Source organism: Hemitrygon akajei, chromosome 1 (genome assembly GCF_048418815.1).
Source record: "Hemitrygon akajei chromosome 1, sHemAka1.3, whole genome shotgun sequence".
Taxonomy (NCBI): domain Eukaryota; kingdom Metazoa; phylum Chordata; class Chondrichthyes; order Myliobatiformes; family Dasyatidae; genus Hemitrygon; species Hemitrygon akajei.
This window is the reverse complement of record NC_133124.1, coordinates 41911707-41932731: the sequence shown is the minus strand read 5'-3', so window position 1 is coordinate 41932731 and position 21025 is coordinate 41911707. Positions and strand designations below refer to the sequence as shown.

At 43.2% G+C, this 21025-nt stretch overlaps 1 protein-coding gene across 3 annotated transcripts in view; it reads right to left on the bottom strand.

Annotated features, from left to right (window-relative positions):
* nsmaf (neutral sphingomyelinase (N-SMase) activation associated factor) overlaps positions 1-21025 on the bottom strand; it is a 170037-nt gene that overhangs the window by 122410 nt on the left and 26602 nt on the right. For all 3 annotated transcript variants that reach the window (XM_073041906.1, XM_073041910.1, XM_073041913.1), the window contains exons 2-3: positions 15684-15773; positions 12565-12643 (exon numbers count right to left, since the gene is read on the bottom strand). In XM_073041906.1, the coding sequence (XP_072898007.1) occupies positions 12565-12643; positions 15684-15773 (169 nt within the window). The remainder of the gene's footprint in view (positions 1-12564; positions 12644-15683; positions 15774-21025) is intronic.

The window sequence follows — 21025 nt, the reverse complement described above, 5'->3', positions numbered from 1 at the left end:
AGTTGTGGCTTCATGAGCACGTGGCATGAGTAGCAATCCTGACATCACAATCCAGGAGTTCTGCCTTTTAACTTAGCTCCTAACTCCCTGAACTCCCTATGCAGGACCTCGCTAGTCATCCTACCCATATCATTTGTATCTACATGGACCACAACTTCTGATAGGGTAAAAAGGGTAGATACGTTAGAGGGATACAAAATTATGAGAGGTATAGATAGAGTAAATGCAAACAGGCTTTTTCCCACTGAGGTTGGACAGGATTACAGCCAGAGGTCATGGGATAAGTGTGAAAGGTAAGAAGTTTAAAAGGAACAAGAGGGGAAACTTGTTTCACGCAGAGGGTCGTGAGTGTGCGGAATGACCTGCCAGCACAAATGGTGTATGCCAGTTTAATTTCAATGTTTAAAAGAGGTTTAAATAGATATATGGATAGTAGAGATATGGAGGGTCCCGGTGCAGGTTGATGGGAGTAGGTAGCTCAAATGGTTCTGGCATGGGTTAGATAAGTCAAAGAGCCTGTTTCTGTGCTGTACTTCTCTATAACTAAAACTGCTACAATAGTACAGAACCAGAATTCCCACACTGGATGACTGGATTCAATGGCCTTAATTTTACAAAGACTGGTTCTTGTTTAAGTTGATGCCTGATATTCAAATAATTCCATGCAGGCTATAAGACATAGTAGAAGCAGAATTAGGCCATTTGGCCATTAAGTCTGCTCTGTTATTCCATCATGATGATCCCCTTCTCTTTTGACACCCTTAAAAATCAAGTAACTGTCAACCTCTGCTTTAAATATACCCAACGACTTAACCTCCACAACCATCGATGGCAATGCATTCTATTGATTCACAACTTGTCTAGAGACATTTCTCATCTTTGTTCTAAAGGAATCTCCTTCTGCCCTCTAGTCCTAGATCCCTGCACTATAGGAAACATCCTCTCTACATCCACTCTATCTAGGCCTTTCAATATTCGATTGGGTTTCAATGAGATCCCTCCTCCAGTAAATGCATGCCCCAAGACACCAAATGCTCCTCATATAACCATATAACCATATAACAATCACAGCACGGAAACAGGCCATTCCGGCCCTCCTAGTCCGTGCCGAACTCTTAATCTCACCTAGTCCCACCTACCCGCACTCAGCCCATAACCCTCCACTCCTTTCCTATCCATATACCTATCCAATTTTACCTTAAATGACACAACTGAACTGGCCTCTACTACTTCTACAGGAAGCTCATTCCACACAGCTATCACTCTCTGAGTAAAGAAATACCCCCTCGTGTTTCCCTTAAACTTTTGCCCCCTAACTCTCAAATCATGTCCTCTCGTTTGAATCTCCCCTACTCTCAATGGAAACAGCCTATTCACGTCAACTCTATCTATCCCTCTCAACATTTTACATACCTCGATCAAATCCCCCCTCAACCTTCTACGCTCCAATGAATAGAGACCTAACTTGTTCAACCTTTCTCTGTAACTTAAGTGCTGAAACCCAGGTAACATCCTAGTAAATCGTCTCTGCACTCTCTCTAATTTATTGATATCTTTCCTATAATTCGGTGACCAGAACTGTACACAATATTCCAAATTTGGCCTTACCAATGCCTTGTACAATTTTAACATTACATCCCAACTTCTGTACTCAATGCTCTGATTTATCAAGGCCAGCGTTCCAAAAGCCTTCTTCACCACCCTATCTACATGAGACTCCACCTTCAGGGAACTATGCACTGTTATTCCTAGATCTCTCTGTTCCACTGCATTCCTCAATGCCCTACCATTTACCCTGTATGTTCTATTTGGATTATTCCTGCCAAAATGTAGAACCTCACACTTCTCAGCATTAAACTCCATCTGCCAATGTTCAGCCCATTCTTCTAACCGGCATAAATCTCCCTGCAAGCTTTGAAAACCCACCTCATTATCCACAACACCTCCTACCTTAGTATCATCAGCATACTTACTAATCCAATTTACCACCCCATCATCCAGATCATTTATGTATATTACAAACAACATTGGGCCCAAAACAGATCCCTGAGGCACCCCGCTAGTCACCGGCCTCCATCCCGATAAACAATTATCCACCACTACTCTCTGGCATCTCCCATCTAGCCACTGTTGAATCCATTTTATTACTCCAGCATTAATACCTAACGACTGAACCTTCTTAACTAACCTTCCATGTGGAACTTTGTCAAAGGCCTTGCTGAAGTCCATATAGACTACATCCACTGCCTTACCCTCGTCAACATTCCTCGTAACTACTTCAAAAAATTCAATAAGGTTTGTCAAACATGACCTTCCACGCACAAATCCATGCTGGCTACTCCTAATCAGATCCTGTCTATCCAGATAATTATAAATACTATCTCTAAGAATACTTTCCATTAATTTACCCACCACTGATGTCAAACTGACAGGTCTATAATTGCCAGGCTTACTTCTAGAACCCTTTTTAAACAATGGAACCACATGAGCAATACGCCAATCCTCCGGCACAATCCCCGTTTCTAATGACATCTGAAAGATCTCCGTCAGAGCTCCTGCTATCTCTACACAAACTTCCCTCAAGGTCCTGGGGAATATCCGGTCAGGACCCGGAGATTTATCCACTTTTAAATTTCTTAAAAGCGCCAGTACTTCCACCTCTTTAATTGTCATAGCTTCCATAACTTCCTTACTTGTTTCCCACACCTTACACCATTCAATATCCTTCTCCTTAGTGAATACCGAAGAGAAGAAATCGTTCAAAATCTCTCCCATCTCCCTCGGCTCCACACATAGCTGACCACCCTGATTCTCTAAGGGACCAATTTTATCCCTCACTATCCTCTTGCTTTTAATATAACTGTAGAAGCCTTTCGGATTTACTTCCACCTTATTTGCCAAACCAAACTCGTAACTTCTTTTAGCTTTTCTAATCTCTTTCTTAAGTTTCCTTTTACATTCTTTATATTCCTCGAGCAATTCCTTTACTCCATGCTGCCTATATCTATTGTAGACATCCCTCTTTTTTCGAACCAAGTTTCTAATATCCCTTGAAAACCATGGCGCTTTCAAACCTTTAACCTTTCCTTTCAACCGAACAGGAACATAAAGATTCTGTACCCTCATAATTTCACCCTTAAATGACCTCCATTTCTCTATTACATCCTTCCCATAAAACAACTTGACCCATTCCACTCTCTCTAAATCCCTGCGCATCTCCTCAAAGTTAGCCTTTCTCCAATCAAAAATCTCAACTCTAGGTCCAGTCCTGTCCTTCTCCATAATTATATTGAAGCTAATGCTATTGTGATCACTGGACCCGAAGTGCTCCCCAACACATACATCTGTCAGCTGACCTATCGCATTCCCTAACAGGAGATCCAACACTGCCCCATCTCTAGTCGGTACTTCTATGTATTGTTGCAAAAAGCTATCCTGCACACATTTCACAAACTCTAAACCATCCAGCCCTTTTACAGAATGAGCTTCCCAATCTATGTGTGGAAAATTAAAATCTCCCACAATCACCACCTTGTGTTTACTACAAATATCTGCTATCTCCTTACACATTTGCTCTTCCAACTCACGCTCCCCATTAGGTGGCCTATAATACACTCCTATCAGTGTTACTACACCTTTCCCATTCCTCAATTCCACCCAAATAGCCTCCCTAGAGGAGCTCTGTAATCTATCCTTCCAAAGCACCGCCATAAGATTTTCTCGGACAAGCAATGCAACACCTCCTCCTCTGGCCCCTCCTACTCTATCACACCTGAAGCAACTAAATCCAGGAATATTTAGTTGCCAATCACACCCTTCCTGCAACCATGTTTCACTAATAGCTACAACATCATAATTCCAGGTATCAATCCACACTTTAAGCTCATCCACCTTTCTTACAATGCTCCTAGCATTAAAATAGTTACATTTAAGATACTCTCCACCTCCTCCTCTCTTTTCATCCCTAGCAATGCATTCAAATTTATTATCCTTTTCTTTCTTCTCCCCTACAACTTCGGGCTGAGCGCATCCCTCCTCCATCACCTGCCTGTCCTCCCTCACACACGGTCTACTTACTTGCTCTACTGGTGAACTAACCTCCTCTCCCATAGTTTCCTCAAATTGATTTCCGCCCCCCCATCTTACTAGTTTAAAGTCTTCCCCGTAGCCCTAGCAAACCTCCCCGCTAGGATATTGGTCCCCCTAGGATTCAAGTGCAACCCGTCCTTCTTGAACAGGTCACGCCTGCCCCAGAAGAGGTCCCAATGATCCAGAAACTTGAATCCCTGCCCCCTGCTCCAATCCCTCAACCACGCATTCATCCTCCACCTAATTCCATTCCTACTCTCACTGTCGCGTGGCACAGGCAGTAATCCCGAGATTACTACCTTTGCAGTCCTTCTTCTTAACTGCCTTCCTAACTCCCTATACTCTCGTTTCAGGACCTCTTCCCCTTTCCTACCTATGTCATTGGTACCTACATGTACCACGACCTCTGGCTCCTCACCCTCCCACTTCAGGATATCTTGGACGCGATCAGAAACGTCCCGGACCCTGGCACCAGGGAGGCAAACTACCATCCGGGACTCCCGATCACCTCCACAGAACCGCCTGTCTGAACCCCTGACTATCGAGTCCCCTATTACTATGGTCCTCTTTCTTCTATCCCTACCCTTCTGAGCTACAGGGCCGTCCTCTGTGCTGGAGGCCCGGCCACTGTCACTTCCTCCAGGTAGGCTGTCCCCCCCCAACAGTACTCAAACATGAGTACTTATTGTCAAGGGGTACAGCCACTGGGGTACTCTCTAGTACCTGCCCCTTCCCCTTCCTGACCGTGACCCACCTATCTGCCTCCCGTGGCCCCGGAGTGACCACCTGCCTGTAACTCCTCTCTATCACCTCCTCACTCTCCCTGACCAGGCGAAGGTCATCGAGCTGCAGCTCCAGTTCCCTAATTCGGTCCCTCAGGAGCTGCAGTTCGGCGCACCCTGCGCAGATGTGGACGTCCGGGAGGCTCGGAGACTCCAGAATCTCCCACATCCGACACCGAGAACAACAAGCTGCCCTCACACTCATACTTCCCGAATAACTGAAAATAACAAGAACTAAAAGATAAGCCTACTGTGCCCTCTTCCGCCTAAGCCCTCTGAGCCCAAGCCCTACACTCTGCTCCCGGCTCACTCCGCTGCCCGCAAACGAAGCTGCCCGCTGCTTAAGGCTGCGTTCTTTTTATATCTTCCCTCCTTCCCAGGCCTCCTTCACCCTTAACCCTTTCACTCCTGGGATTACTCGTGAACCTCCTCTGGACCCTCGCCAATGCTAGCACATCTTTTCATAGACAAGGAGTTCAAAACTTCAAATGAGGTCTGACCAATGCCTTATAAAGCCTCAACATCACATTCTTGCTTTTATATTATAGTCCGCACAAAATAAATGCTAACTTTGCATTTCTCCTTATAATAGTCTCAACCTGCAAGTTACTTTGAGGGCAAGGGTTTCCAGCCTTTCTTATGTCATGCAGCCTTAACAATAATCCAGGGGTCCATGGACCCCGAGTTGCAAACCCCTGTTTAGGGTATCCTGCACAAGGTCTACCAAGTCACTTTGCACCTCTGATTTCTGAATTTTCTCCCCGTTTAGATAATGCTTTTGCTCCTTTTCATGCCTTGTGGCACAGCATGCAGCATTTTTGCCATTTCTGTAGCACTTGTGTTTTTTACGAGGCCGAATTGCTAGCTCAAAGCTCAACCCAGCACAGATGGAAAGCGGGCTATGAGCTGGCTGGATCCATACTTAGGACCTCTTGCCTTGAACTCCGGTGCTGATGCTATTACACCACCAGGCAAAATAATTACTTGGTACATGAGCAACTGCCAATAAATATACAACAAACTATAAATGAATTCTTCAAAATTAAAATGGAAGTATTTCCATCCTCTTTTAAAATTGTACAGATATGAAGTCATTTTAGAAATTGGGTTTTAATACAGCAATCCTCATAATAAGGCTGTCTTATGAGAATAGGTTACATGCAATTGTTCTCACAATGAACCTTGCATATTTTGAATATTGAAAATGGGTTTAAATACCTAAAATGCATCTCCTCACACATGTATTCACACAGCAGCAAAATAGAAAGAAGTCCCTTTAGAACAGAGATGAGAAGAAACTTCTTTAGCCAAAGGGTGGTGAATCTGTGGAATTCATTGCCACAGACAACTGCGGAGCCCAAGTCACTGGGTATATTTAAAGAGGAGGTTGATAGAATTTTGATTAGTAAGGGCAAAGTTTACAGGGAGAAGGCAAAAAAATTAGGTTGAGAGGGAAAATTAATCAGTTTTGGTTGAATGTTGGAACAGACTCGACAGACCAAATAGCCTAATTCTGCTCCAATCTTTTATGGTTTGATATACATGGGTCAAGATGATGCTTTCAATGAGGACCCAATTCCCTCTCAAATTTGAATTTTCCAAGTTCCCAGACTTTCCACAGATTTTAGTGTACTGCAGATTAAGTTCTCAGGCTCAACTACTGAGTCTCTGTTCTGCCACTTAGTTGCTTAAATTTTACAGTGAATTTCATCAGCTTGGAGCTCATTCTCAGTTATGCCTGTAGCTGGCAGGCTGGTTTGACTGTTTTTTCAGTTTAAGCCATTTCTGCTTCCTGTCTAAATTACATACTTCAAAGCTGAAATATACTTCTCTACTGCTTTTGAGTTATATGGCAAACTCCTTCTTCAATGATAATCATTTATGACTTCCTACTGATTTTGCACACCTCCAAGAACTAAATTCCCACAGAAATATTTTCACTGGCAAATTCTCCAATGTGTTGACCATTAAACTGGGCCTGTCATCTGTTATAGTTTAGCTACACTTCCATATGCACTTCATGCTATGTTGATCAACTTTATCCCTTTACATAACCTATTACCTTTCCATTTTCTTTTTGCCATAAACTTTCAGTGTACATCATACCCTAGTTCCTACAGAAACCTGTCCTTGGTAATGTGAGCTGCTCTTTGTGGCCATTCTTGTCCATGTGTTGACTATAATTCTGGAGGAAGACTTCAGGGCTTTGTCCATTATGGCATCCCTGTCAGTGGTATAACTACTAAGTATTCCAAAATCCTAACTGTGCAAATTATCTTTTAGCGTTAGGAGGTTGGAGCACATTGCAGAAGTAGAGAAGAATGAAATCACAAGGACCTTTCAAAATAAGAATGAAAATATTTAAATAGATAAGGATTCAGTATTTTTCAACAAGCACTAATAAGTACAGTTTAGAACAGGAGGAATCTGCCAATATTTGAAGTTAGATCTGACAGAATTGTTTTCACGACTTGTCTCATTTGAAAAAAAATACATTTTGAAAAAGTTAGAAATATAAAATCAGATGGAAGTTTGACCAATACAAAATTCTGTACATCTAAAATAATGCCTGGTTATTAAAGAAGTACATCTTCCAAATTATTTTCCTTTGACTTCATCATTTCTAAGACACTAAACAATTCAAAAATGAAAGTGGGTTAAGGATCTGTCAATGCTCCATAATTTCCCTTTACGCTCTGTGCAAATTCCTTACAGGTAGCAGCAGGAATAGAACCCAGTTGCTTATACTATCAAGTACTGTGCTAACCACTACACTACCGTGCTATAACCACAACATTTCCTGCTTCTTTTATTCTAAGTGAATGCAAAGTGTAAACCATTATCCAAAAGGGTGATGTAAAACATAGAACTCTGCAAGATGCTACTGACATGCTACCAGTTAAGATGGCACTATGCAATGTGCGTGCCAGCTTCCTGACAGTCAAAAACCCAAGAAATCTGACTAAAAACATCACTAAAGATACTTTTTCTAAGGTAAATTGTGTTAAATTATTGCTGCAAACAGTGAAAGGGCAAGTTTGGGGGATGAATTGTTGCAGATGGGAGCTCCAATACTCATACAGCTAGCCCAGGAGCAAGGCTGGATCACTCTGAGTGCTGAAAGGATAGGTTGGGGACCGAGCAGATTTGAAGAGCTTGAGAATGACTTTGGGCTGGGCAATGAAATCTAGGCCCACAGCGAGTGGCTAGGCAGCATGGTCCAGGCCCAGGGCCATTCACAGCAGCGGTGCCTGGGTCCTAGAGCAAGTTTAAGGCAATTTAAGCTGTTTAAGACAATTTAAGTGTTAGCCCAGATTGTAGGGGAGAGCCGATTTCGCTCACTCTCCGTAGTCTTCAGTCCTCTCTCCAGGGTGCAGGAGCCTTTCGTTGTTCCGTTATTTGGTCAATTTAAACGCCAGCCCAGATAGACTGAAAAGACAGGGTGTTGGTCAGGAGGAGAGCCGAATTTGCTCGTTCTCTGCGATGGTCATCTGCATGGTGCTGAGTCTGTGAAGACTGCCCCGGCTGCTGTGCTCCGTGCCCACTAACATGATGAACTGATAACCAAGGCATTGGGCCTATCCCGGGCTGCTCCGGGGTTTGGATCTGAGGACGCAATTTTGGCTCGGAATGCTGTCGCTCGCTTCAATTTTTTGCATGATTTGTGTTTTTTTTTCTCTTACACACCGAGTGTTGGTCTTTCATTTGTATTTCTTTTATTTGGGTTCTTTCAGGTTTCTTGCTTTGTGGCTACCTGTGAGCAAGCAAGTCTCAACCTTGTATAATTTATTCATTCTATGATAATAAATGTATGTACAATGTCCTGTGTATGTTACTAAAAAGGGCTTCTTTGGTTTGTTACGAGTAGGAATGCTTCTTTGTCTGTTAAAAGTTTCTCTTGCCGTTGTTTCGCTTTAGAATGGCTGATATGGTAATTGTATTCATTTGTTAATCAATGGGGAATGTTATTGTGTTTTGTGAGGCTGGGAACTTGGGGGAGGGGTTGCGCGGGCTTGAGGAGTCCAGAGGGAGACGCCGAGGAAGGAGGACGTGCGCTCGGGAGACCACCGGGGAGTCCGAAGTGGGAGTTTCGGGAGGACGACCACTGAGGAGTCGAATGGTTCGCTGGATGAGCTCCACCGATGTGCACTAAACTGACTGAACTTTGATAAGTTGGCGCCTTTTGTTTTTTTCTTGTATATATATATATATATATATATATATATATATTGTACTGCCTAATACTCTTTTAATTTTAGTAAACTCTTTAAAGTGTATTTCATAACGGTATTTGTTGTGAGTTTGATACTGCCGGCGGGGCGCGAGGCATAAACTCGATTCTCACAGCACCTGCGTGTACGGGAGGCGGGGTTGGTGTGAGGCTGGATCTCTTTTTCCCCTAGACATATACCAGCCTGTTGGGTAAGTGTTACATGTACTTGAACCTTAAAAACTTGAATTTCAAACTACAACATGGCCAACTCAAAAAGTTTACTATATACAATGTAGATTTTGTTCAGAGGAAATACGCCAACATCCGTACCTGTCTGCCAGCAACCTGCTGCTGCTTTTTATTATCTGCTTCACAGCTCCTTTCTCTCTTCATTTTCCCAACACCTTTGATCCTTTTTTTGTGTCTTTTTGCATATGTCCCCTTCTTTTATTTTCATTAGAAAGGAAGCTACTGATTGGAGTGAAGTGCCATAAAGATAGGGGGCAGAAGTGTGTGAAGTGGCCATTACTAGGAAAAAAGTTCTTTGGAAACTGGAAGGCCTGAAGGTAGATCAGTCACCTGGGACAGATGGCATACAGCCCTGTGTTCTGAAAGAGGTGCTGAAGAAATCGTGGGGGTATTAGTAATGATCTTTCAAGAATCCATTGACTCTGGCATGGTTCTGTAGGAATGGAAAATTGCAAATCACTCCACTCTTCACAATTCAAGATTCAAGTACATTTATCATCTTGAATGCATAAATTATACAACCTTGAGATTTGCTTGATCGTGGGTAGCCACAAAGCAAAAAACCTGAAAGGACCCAATTTAAAGAAAAGAATACAAATAAAAAGACCAACACGCAATGCTCAAGAGAATGAAATAAAAACAGGCCACGCAAACAATTGAAGCGAACACCAGCATTCCAAACCAAAAATGAGTTCTCAGATCCGAACCCTGGAGCACCCTGAAGTAGGCCAAAAGCCTCGCTTATCAGTTCAAATTAGTGGGCACGGAGCACAGCAGCTGGGGCAGTCTTCATAGCCTCAGTGCTGTAAAAAGAGTGCCCATCACAGAGAATGAGGGAAATCAGTTCTCATCCCGACCAACACCGTCTTTTCAGTCTATCTGGGCCTGTGTTTAAAGTGACCCAATGACGGAACAGCGAAAGGATCTGGCGCCCTGGAGAGTGGAGTGAACATCACAGAGAGTGAGCAAAACTGACTCTCGCCTCTGATCTGAGCCAGTGTTTAATCTGTCTAAACAAAGCATTGTATCTTGCACTCAGACCCAGGCACCACTGTAAAACAAGGACCCAGCCCTAGACCAGGCTGCCTAGCAACTTGCTTCTGGCCCAGATTTCGTCACCTAGCCCAAAGCTGTCCTCCAGCTCTTCAGATTAGCTTAGTGTCCAGAGCGATTCAACTGTGCACCAGGTCAGGTGTACAAGCAGCAAAATTAAATCTTCTCTGCAGGGGCCCTGACTTCTCCTTGTGGCACCCAGGGCGATTCAACCTCGCTCCCAGGCTAGCTGTACGGGCACTGAAACTCCATCTGCATTGATACATGTCCAGAACTTGCATCAGCATCACTCGCTTCTTCACTGTTTGCAGCAATAATTTAATACAATTTACCTCAGAAAAAGTATTTTTAGTGATGTTTTTAGCTTTCTTAATTTTTGACCACGAAGAAACTGTTGCACACCTTAACCAAGAAGGATGTGAGGCAGAAGAAAGGAAATCATAAGCCAGTTAGTCTGACTTCAGTGGTTGGGAAGATGTTGGAGTCAATTGTTAAGGATGTGGTTTTGGGGTACTTGGAGGCACATGATAAAATTGGCCTTAGCATAGTTTCCTTAAGAGAAAATCTTGTCTGACAAATCTGCTGGAATTCTTTGAAAAAATAACACACAGGATAGACAAGTGAGAATTGGTGGACGTTGTATACTTGGATTTTCAGAAATCCTTTGACAAAGTGTCACTTATGAGGTTGCTTAATAAGAGCCATGGTATTACAGGAAAGATACTAGCATGAACAGAGCATTGCCTGATTGGCAGGAGGCTAAGAGTGGGAATAAAGGGAGCTTTTTCTGGTTGGCTGCCAGTAACAAGTGGTGTTCCACAGGGGCCTGTTTTGGGACAACTTCTTTTTACATTATATGTCAATGATATGGCTGACGGAATTGATGGCTTTGTGGCCAAGTTGCAGTCGATACAAAGACAGACGGAGGGGCAGGTAGCTTTGAGGAAGCAGAGAAGCTACAGAAGAACTTAAACAGATTAGGAGAATGGGCCAATAAGTGGCAGGTGTCAGTAAGTGTATGGTCATGCACTTTGGTAGAAGAAATAAAAGCATAAACTATTTTCTAAATGGAGAGAAAATTTAAAACATCTGATTTGCACAGGGACTTGGGACATCCTTGTGTAGGTTTCCCTGAAGATTAATTTTCAGGTTGTATCAGTGATGAGGAAGGCAAATGTGACGCTAGTGTTCATTTCAAGAGGACTACAATATAAAATCAAGGATGTAATGTTGAGGCTTTATAAGCCACTGGTGAGGCCTCACTGGGAGTATTGTGAGCAGTTTTGGGTCTCTTATCTAGGAAAGGAGGTACTGATGTTAGAGAGGATTCAAAGGAGGTCCACAAAAGTGATTCTGAGATTAAAAGGCTTGTCATATGAAGAACATCTGATGGCTCTAGGCCTCTACTCATTGGAATTGAGAAGAATGAGGGGTGACCTCATTGCAATCTACCGAATGTTGAAAGACCTAGATGAGTGGAGAGGATTTTTCCTATGGTTGGAGTGTCCAAGTCCAGAGGACACAGTCTCAGAATACAGGGATGTCCTTTTAGAACAGAGTTGAGGAATTTCTTTAGCCAGAGAATGGCGAATCTGTGGAATTTGTTATCACAGGCAGCTTTGGAGGCCAAGTTATTGGGTATATTTAAGGCAAAGGTTGATAAATTCTTGATTAGTCAGCGCATGAAGGGATACAGGGAGAAGACAGGAGATTCGGGCTGAGGGGGAAAATGGATCAGCTATGATGAAATGGCCCACTAGACTCGACAGGCCAAATGGCCTAATTCTGATCTTATGGTCTTATAATATTGTGCAAGAAGGCTGCTGTCAACAGCAATAGGGTATGCCACCTCGAGAACTTGGACTGCAAAGTGTATTTCCTGAGAGTAATTGCTGAAAACATCAGTAAGTCTGGCTGGGGTGGGAGCCTGAACATAATCATATTGAGAATAAATGTAACTTGCGGGAAATATCCTCATGAAAATAGCACTACCTATGTTGGAAATTGAACTAATTACCATGACAAACTAAAAGGGAATAACCAATTTAAATTAGATTAGCTTATAACTAACAAGCGGTGCAAGAAGTAAGTATGTGATATTCTGCAAAATTTTCAAGTAAATTTGAGATATGCAATATAATACACCAGGCATGCAAGAACAGTTCATACACACTGCACCTTTAAAATGGGTTCTGATATCTGATCTGGTTCAAAGATCAATGATTTGGAACAAATCTTCAGGGAGCCTTTAATTGTTCTGTAACAAAGAAAGACAGAAGTGCTGATGTTAGTGAGATGTGTTAATGATAGTTAACTATTACAACGAGTGCAAATAATACAATCCTTTCACTGTCCCATAGTAAAGATATGATTGGGAAAAGTACTAAAGGGTGAATAGTAACATTCTTCATCCAACACAAGAGATTCTGCAAATGCTGGAAAACCTGAGCAACACACATAAAATACTGGAGGAACTAAACAGCTCAGGCAGCATCTATGGAAATTAATTAACAGTCGACGTTTCAGGCTGAGACCTTTTATCAAGACTTGAAAAGAAAGGGAAAGAATTCAGCAGAAGGTGGGGGAAGGGGAAGGAATACAAGGTAGAAGGTGATAGATGAAGCAAGAGGCTGGGACAAAATAGGTGGAAAAGACAAAAGACTGAAAAAGAAGGAATCTGATATAAGAGTGGACCATGGGAGAAAGGGAAGGGAGGGAACTAGGGGAGGAGATAGGCAGGTGAGGAAAAGAGAAGAGGTACTAGGGAAGCCAAAGTTGGGAATTGAAGATGAGGGAAGAGGGAGGGAGAACAATTACTGGAAGCAGGAGAAATCGATGTTCATACCAGCAGTTTGGAGGCTACCCACATGGAATATGAGGTGTTGCTCCTCCAACCTGAAGTCTCCTCCTCAATCAACCCTGAGAAATCTTCTGTTTCTTTCTGAACAATAGACCTGACAAGTGCCCCTCCACTGCCACCATCCTCTATCTGGCAGAACTGGTCCTCAGTCAACAATTTCTCTTTCGGCTCCTTTCACTTTCTCCAAATTCAAGGTGTAGCCGTGGGTACCCGCATTGGTCCCAGCTATGCCTGCCTTTTCATTGGTGGTGGAACAATCCATGTTCCAAGCCTTGCCTGGTAATGCTCCCTATTCTTTCTGTGCTACACCGATGCTACTTCATGCACCCATACTAAGCTTGTCAATTTCGTCCAATTTCCAACCGGACCCTAAATTCACTCGGTCCATTTCTGACACCTCTCTCCCCTTTCTTGATCTCTGTCTCCATCTCTGGAGACAAACTGTCTACCAGTATCTTTTTATAAACCTACAGATTCCCACGCCTCTCCCCACCCTGCCATTCCCTTTGCTAAATTATCTCATCTCTGCCGCATCTGTTCACTGGATGAGGCTTTCCTTTCCAGAACATCAAAGATATTCACCTTCTACAAAGAACAGGGCTTCCCTTCCTCCACCATTGACGCTGCCTTCACCTGCAATTCCTCTATTTCCCACATATCAGTCCTTACCCCAATCTTCCTGCCATCTTAACATGGATAGACTTCCTCTTATCCTCACCTATGTCAACATCCACTACATCATTCTCCATAACTTCCGCCATTTTCAATGGGACCCTACCATTAAACACATCTTTACCTCCACCCCACACCTGCTTTCCACAGGGATCAATCGCTTCATGCTTTCCTTGTCCAGTTGTCCCTCCCCACTAATATCCCTCTTGGCACTTATCCCTGGAAGCAGAAGAAGGGCTACACCTCCCCTCTCCCCTCTATTCAGGGCGTGAAACAGTCCTTCCGGTCAGACAAAACTGCTTCTGTGAATCTTTTGGGGCCATCTACTGTATCTAGTGGTCCTAATACATTGGTGAGCCCCAATGCAATTTGTGGGACCGCTTTGGCGTGGCACCTTTGCTCCATCTGCAACAAGCAGGATTTTCCAGTGGCCAACTATTATAATTCCAATCCCCACTGCCATTCCAACATATCGGTCCATGGCCTTCTCTACTGCCATGATGAGGCCATGCTCAGGTTGGAGTAGCAATGCCTATTATTCCATCTGTGTCGCCACTAACCTGATGGCATAAACATCTATTTCTCTAACCTCCAGTAATTTTTCTCCCTCCTTCTTCACTCTTCGATTCCTAACTCTGCTGCCCCTTTTACCCCTTCTACTCACCTGCCTTATCTCTTCTCTCTCGTGCCTCTCCCCCTTCCCCTTCCCTCTTGTCCATTCTCCTCTCCTATCAGATTCCTTCTTCTAAGCCTATTTACCTTTTCCACCTATCACCTCCTAGCTTCTTTCTTCATCCCCCTCCCCCACCCTCTTGACTTCACCCATCATCTTGTAGTTTATATTTATACTCTTTCCCTCTCCCCCACTTCCTCTTCTCTTTCCAGTCCTCATAAAAGGTTCTGGCCCAAAATGTTGACTGTTAATTCATTTCCATATATGTTGCCTGATCTTCAGAGTTCCTCCAGAAATTTGCATGTGTTATACTTCATCCAAAGTTTTATTAAATGTGTTTGTAAGTGACAGTAATGGAGATAGCAAACTAGATATTTTAAGTACAGTCTGAATCATACAGCATTGTAACAGGCTCTTCATCCTACCATCATGACTGTCTATAATAATCCCGCTTGCCTTCATTAATTCAATTTCCTTCTATGTCCAGGTCGTCCAAGCACTTGACAAAATGCCCAACGAATGTTCTGTTCCTGCTTCCACTATTACCTCTGGCAGCTCATTCTAGATACCGCCTTTGGATTTTTTGCAAATTTGCCAAGATTGTCTATTGGATCTCCTTTAAACCTCCTCCCTCTCATATTAAACCTGTGCCCTCTAGGTTTAGGCACCTAAACAAAGGAACTGGCTAGCTACCTTATCTATAAACACAAAGTACCTTATCTATGACTCTCATAATTTTATATACCTTTAAATGTGAATCAACACATTATGTTCCCAGAACTGATTGTCAGGGGCACTGGTAGAAGCAAATAGTCATGGTTAAGAGGCCTTCTGAGAGGCACATAATATGCAATAAACGCAGGGATTCGAATCATGTGCAGGCAGACGAGTTAGTTTAATTCGGTTTTATGTTCAGCACAGAGAGCATGAACCGAAGGCTTGTTCTTGTTCTGTACTATTCTATGCTCTACACAAAAGCTCTAAGGTTCCATTTGGCAAGTAATGGACAAACTGAAGGCATGCTTAAACATAATAAAAATGACAAGGATATCAACACTACTACACAGTAACTTGAGTTTATATGTACAGTACCTTTCTTCTCCTTTGTTGTTGGTAAATACATGATAAAATGTGTGATGATCAAAATAATACTCTTCAAGGTCAAGCAGCAACAGGGTAAACCTATTTGATATAACAAATAAATATGAATAAACATTCATATAACAGAGCACCAAAAAGAAACTTCTTTCCATTTCTAAACAAGATAATTTTTAATACATATTACGGACAAACATCAAATTAACTTGATGTGGTATCACTGTGCAATACAAATCTGCAGCTGTACAAGAACCAATAGACACTGGACCCCTCAAGCCTGCACAGTCACTCAATGTCATGACTGATCTACCCTAGGCCTCAACTCCTTCTCTGTGCCAGATTCCTGCCACTCTCGATCCACAAACTTTGAAAATGTATGCACTCTCCACGTTAAGTACTTCTAACAATCTAGCCTCCACAACTCTTTGCAGTAGAGAATTCCAGGGATTCACAACTTTCTACAAGATGTCTACATAACTTGATTTTGAGTAATCAGTTCCCTTCCTTGAAACTATATCTCATCACTGGATTCTCACCCACTTGTATGCAAACGTAGAGGAGGCATATAGTGCATCCCCACTGCCTTCATTGGGGAAAGCTGATCACAACCTGGTTTTGTTACAGCCCAGATATAAATCAATTATGATGAGGAATCCCACTACCACACGCTCTTTTAGGAAGTGGACTCCTGAAACTGAACAGGCCCTGAGAGACTGCTTCGGTACTACTAACTGGGATGAACTGCAAGGGGGGCTCTGTGGGGGCGTTGAGGAGGTCACTGAATGAACAACGGACTATATTAACTTTTGTGTGGATGCCGTTGTCCCTGTTAGAACTGTTCGCTGCTATCCCAATAATAAGCCCTGGATCACTAGTCACATCAAAGGCCTCCTAAACCAGAAGAAGAGGGCCTTTAAAGATGGTGATCGGTTGGAGCTTAAAAGAGTTCAGAAGGAACTCAGAGTACAGATAAGGGGGGCAAAGGAGCAGTATAGGAGGAAGCTAGAACAAAAGCTGCAGAAAAAAAGCATGAAGGAGGTGTGGGATGGGATGAAGATCATCACCGGATGCGGTGCAAAGCGGGGGGCGAACATAAGTGGAGATGTGGAGAAAGCAAACCAGCTGAACAACTTCTTCAACAGGTTCGACAGCTCAATCTCATCCTCACCGCAGAAATCCACACCAGGCTTACTTCCCTCACAGGAAAATAGTCACTCACAGGAGACCTTGCCCACGCCCAGGATTACGGCTGCACAGGTGGAAGGTCAACTGAGGAAGATCTGTACCAGCAAGGCGGCTGGACCGGATGGAGTTTCCCCACGATTACTGAGGGCCTGTGCGACTGAGCTGGGAGAACCACTACAGCGCATCTTCAACATGAGCCTGGAGCAGAGAAGAGTACCCAGACAGTGGAAAACATCTTGTATTGTCCCGGTACCGAAGAAACCACAACCAAAGGAGTTGAATGACTTCAGACCTGTTGCCTTGACGTCGCACGTGATGAAGACCATGGAGCGGCTGATAATACAGAATCTGAGGCCACAAACCAGGATCCTCTTCAGTTTGCATATAAGGAGAAGGTGGGAGTGGAGGATGCTATCACGTATTTGCTGCACAAATCACTCTCTCACCTAGATGGGGTCAGTTGTGCTGTGAGGATTACATTCCTTGACTTCTCTAGTGCCTTTAACACCATCCAGCCCAAGATCTTAAGGCACAAACTAACGGAGATGGGAGTAGACTCTCACATGGTGGATTGGATAGTGGACTACTTGACAGATAGACCTCAGTATGTGCGGTTGGGAGACTGTAGGTCTGACACGGTGGTCAGCAGCACAGGAGCGCCGCAGGGAACCGTACTCTCTCCGGTCCTGTTCACCCTGTACACATCAGACTTCCAATATAACTCGGAGTCCTGCCATGTGCAGAAGTTCGCTGATGACACGGCCATAGTGGGGTGTGTCAGGAATGGACAGGAGGAGGAGTATAGGAAACTGATACAGGACTTTGTGATATGGTGCAACTCAAACTACCTGCGTCTCAATATCACCAAGACCAAGGAGATGGTGGTGGACTTTAGGAGATCTAGGCCTCATATGGAGCCAGTGATCATTAATGGAGAATGTGTGGAGCAGGTTAAGACCTACAAGTATCTGGGAGTACAGTTAGACGAGAAGCTAGACTGGACTGCCAACACAGATGCCTTGTGCAGGAAGGCACAGAGTCGACTGTACTTCCTTAGAAGGTTGGCGTCATTCAATGTCTGTAGTGAGATGCTGAAGATGTTCTATAGGTCAGTTGTGGAGAGCGCCCTCTTCTTTGTGGTGGCGTGTTGGGGAGGAAGCATTAAGAAGAGGGACGCCTCACGTCTTAATAAGCTGGTAAGGAAGGCGGGCTCTGTCGTGGGCAAAGTACTGGAGAGTTTAACATCGGTAGCTGAGCGAAGGGCGCTGAGTAGGCTACGATCAATTATGGAAAACTCTGAACATCCTCTACATAGCACCATCCAGAGACAGAGAAGCAGTTTCAGCGACAGGTTACTATCGATGCAATGCTCCTCAGACAGGATGAAGAGGTCAATACTCCCCAATGCCATTAGGCTTTACAATTCTACCGCCAGGACTTAAGAACTTTTTTAAAAGCTATTATTAATGCTTTTTGAGATAGTGATTTAGATGCATATCATATTTTTTACTGAGTTAAGTATTGTATGTAATTAGTTTTGCTACAACAAGTGTATGGGACATTGGAAAAAAGTTGAATTTCCCCATGGGGATGAATAAAGTATCTATCTATCTATCTATCCTGACGTGCCCTCTTAGATGTTTATAGATAGATAAAGTATGATATCATCCCTCATTCTTCTGAACTCTAAAGAATAAAGATCCAACTTGCTTTGCCTCTTCTGAAAGGATAATTCTCTCATTCCCAAGAATTAGTTCAACTATATCTCTTGGCTAATGCAGGCAATACCCCAAACCCAAATTTGTGCTAACTGCTCATTCAACAATATTGAAATCCTAGCAGTGCTGACTATTCTGTTGGTCAGCTTGTTAGATCAGTAGAGTGTTAATATTGTGACCAGCAATTTAAAGATCAACACAGTTGCTGAGGTTATGAATGAAGGGTGAAACCATGAAAAAAAGGCCTCTGCATTCTTATAATCCACACTCCTGAAGTTACGCTGCCCAATCCATATTATTTTCAGATTGGATCCACTTGCATTATCAATCCCACCAATAACCCTGCTTTAGTCGTCACTTTTTATTGTCGTTTCAACCATAACTGCTGGTACAGTACACAGTAAAAACGAGACAACATTTCTCAGGACCATGGTGCTACATGAAATGGTGCAGGCATTACAGTAAATAATAAACAAGACAATAGGCATGGTAGAGACAGTAAGTTGGTGTCAGTCCAAGCTCTGGGTATTGAGGAGTCTGATGGCTTGGGGGAAGAAACTGTTACATGGTCTGGTCGTGAGAGCCCGAATGCTTCGGAGCCTTTTCCCAGGTGGCTGGAGGGAGAAGAGTTTGTATAAGGGGTGCATGGGGTCCTTCATAATGCTGCTTGCTTTGCGGGTGCAGCGTGTAGTGTAAATGTTTGTAATGGCGGGAAGAGAGACCCCGATGATCTTCTCAGCTGACCTTATTATCCGCTGCAGGGTCTTGCGATCTGAGATGGTGCAATTTCCAAACCAGGCAGTGATGCAGCCGCTCAGGATGCTCTCAATACAACCCCTGTAGAATGTGATGAGAATGGGGGGTGGGAGATGGACTTTCCTCAGCCTTCGCAGAAAGTAGAGACGCTGCTGGGCTTTCTTTGCTATGGATCTGGTGTTGAGGGACCAGGTGAGATTCTCTGCCAGGTGAACACCAAGAAATTTGGTGCTCTTAACTATCTCTACCGAGGAGCTGTCGATGTTCAGCGGGGAGTGGCCAAGCAGTATGAAGTGTTGCCAGCTGAGTCAATATACTACCATTGGAAGCCAGGCCTTCTTAGCCCAGAACTGCTCGAGATGATCTACCAAAGCTGTCAGTAACCTCTTTAAGAGAAAGTCAGCAGTTTTTCCACTTTATAAAGTGTCACTCAGTGTAGATAGTTGTAAACATAAAAGGATGTATCAATGGGACATTTTAATTTCTGTAAAATTGACAGGGTATAGGATGGAGAGAAATTTGTGAAATGTGTCCAAGAAAGCTTCTTTTATCAATATATAGAGGTGATTACTAGAGAGGTGCAACACAGGGCATCCTCCTGAGAAATGTTGACAAGTAATTTAGGTTATGTGACCATAATTATATCTGTTTAAAAAGAGTTTATGGAGAAGGATTCAATGAGTTCACAGGTCAAGATCTTGAAATTTTGGAGCCATTGGGCAAGATTTTGCAGTGGTTGATTGGGCAGAATTGCTTGCAGGGAAAGATACATCTGCCTACTGAGAGGCCTTTACAAGTGTTACATCAAGAGTTCCGGGCCCATATATTCCTGCAGGGTAAAGATGGTAGGTTTCAGGAACCCTGGATGATGAGAGACACTGAGGCAATGGTTAAGAAAAACAGGGAAGCATACACGGGGCTTAAGCAATTGGAAATTAGGGAATCTCTTGACAAGACTGTAGAAGCGCACTTAAAGGGAGATGTTCAGAGAGTAACAACGACTAAGGATCTGACAAGCAAGATGAACAAAATACACCATAGTTTCCTGGGACTAAGAGAAAAAGGGTTCCAGGATGACAGTAGGTCTCAAAGACCAGCATGACTGTCTGTGTGTGAACAAAGAAAACAAGTGAGATTTAAATGAATATTTTTCTTTAGCTTTGACTCTGGAGAAAATTATTTAAGCTAAGGAAGTGGGGGAAATGAGTGGTGTTGTCTTGGACCACATGAGAATTAGCGGGGAGGAGGTTCTGAAGACCTTAAAATGCGTTGAAAGTTCCTCGTACAGGCCGATTTCTTTGCTTAATGTTGATGTTAAAATCTTGGCCAAAGTTTTGGCTCATAGATTTGAAACTGTTACTCCCTCTATTATTTCTGATGATCAAACTGGTTTTATTAAAAACCGTCTTCCTTTTTTTAATATTCGGTGTTTATTTAACATTTTATATTCACCTTCAACTGGGATTCCTGAATGCGTTATTTCCCTCGATGCGGAGAAAGCATTTGATCGTATAGAATGGAACTACCTTTTTGCAGTTTTAGAAAAATTTGACTTTGGTCAAAGTTTTATCTCTTGGATCAAATTGCTGTATCTGTGTCCCACTGCCTCTGTTTTGACTAATTTTCAGCAATCCCAGTTATTTAACCTCAAACGTGGCACCCGTCAAGGATGCCCTT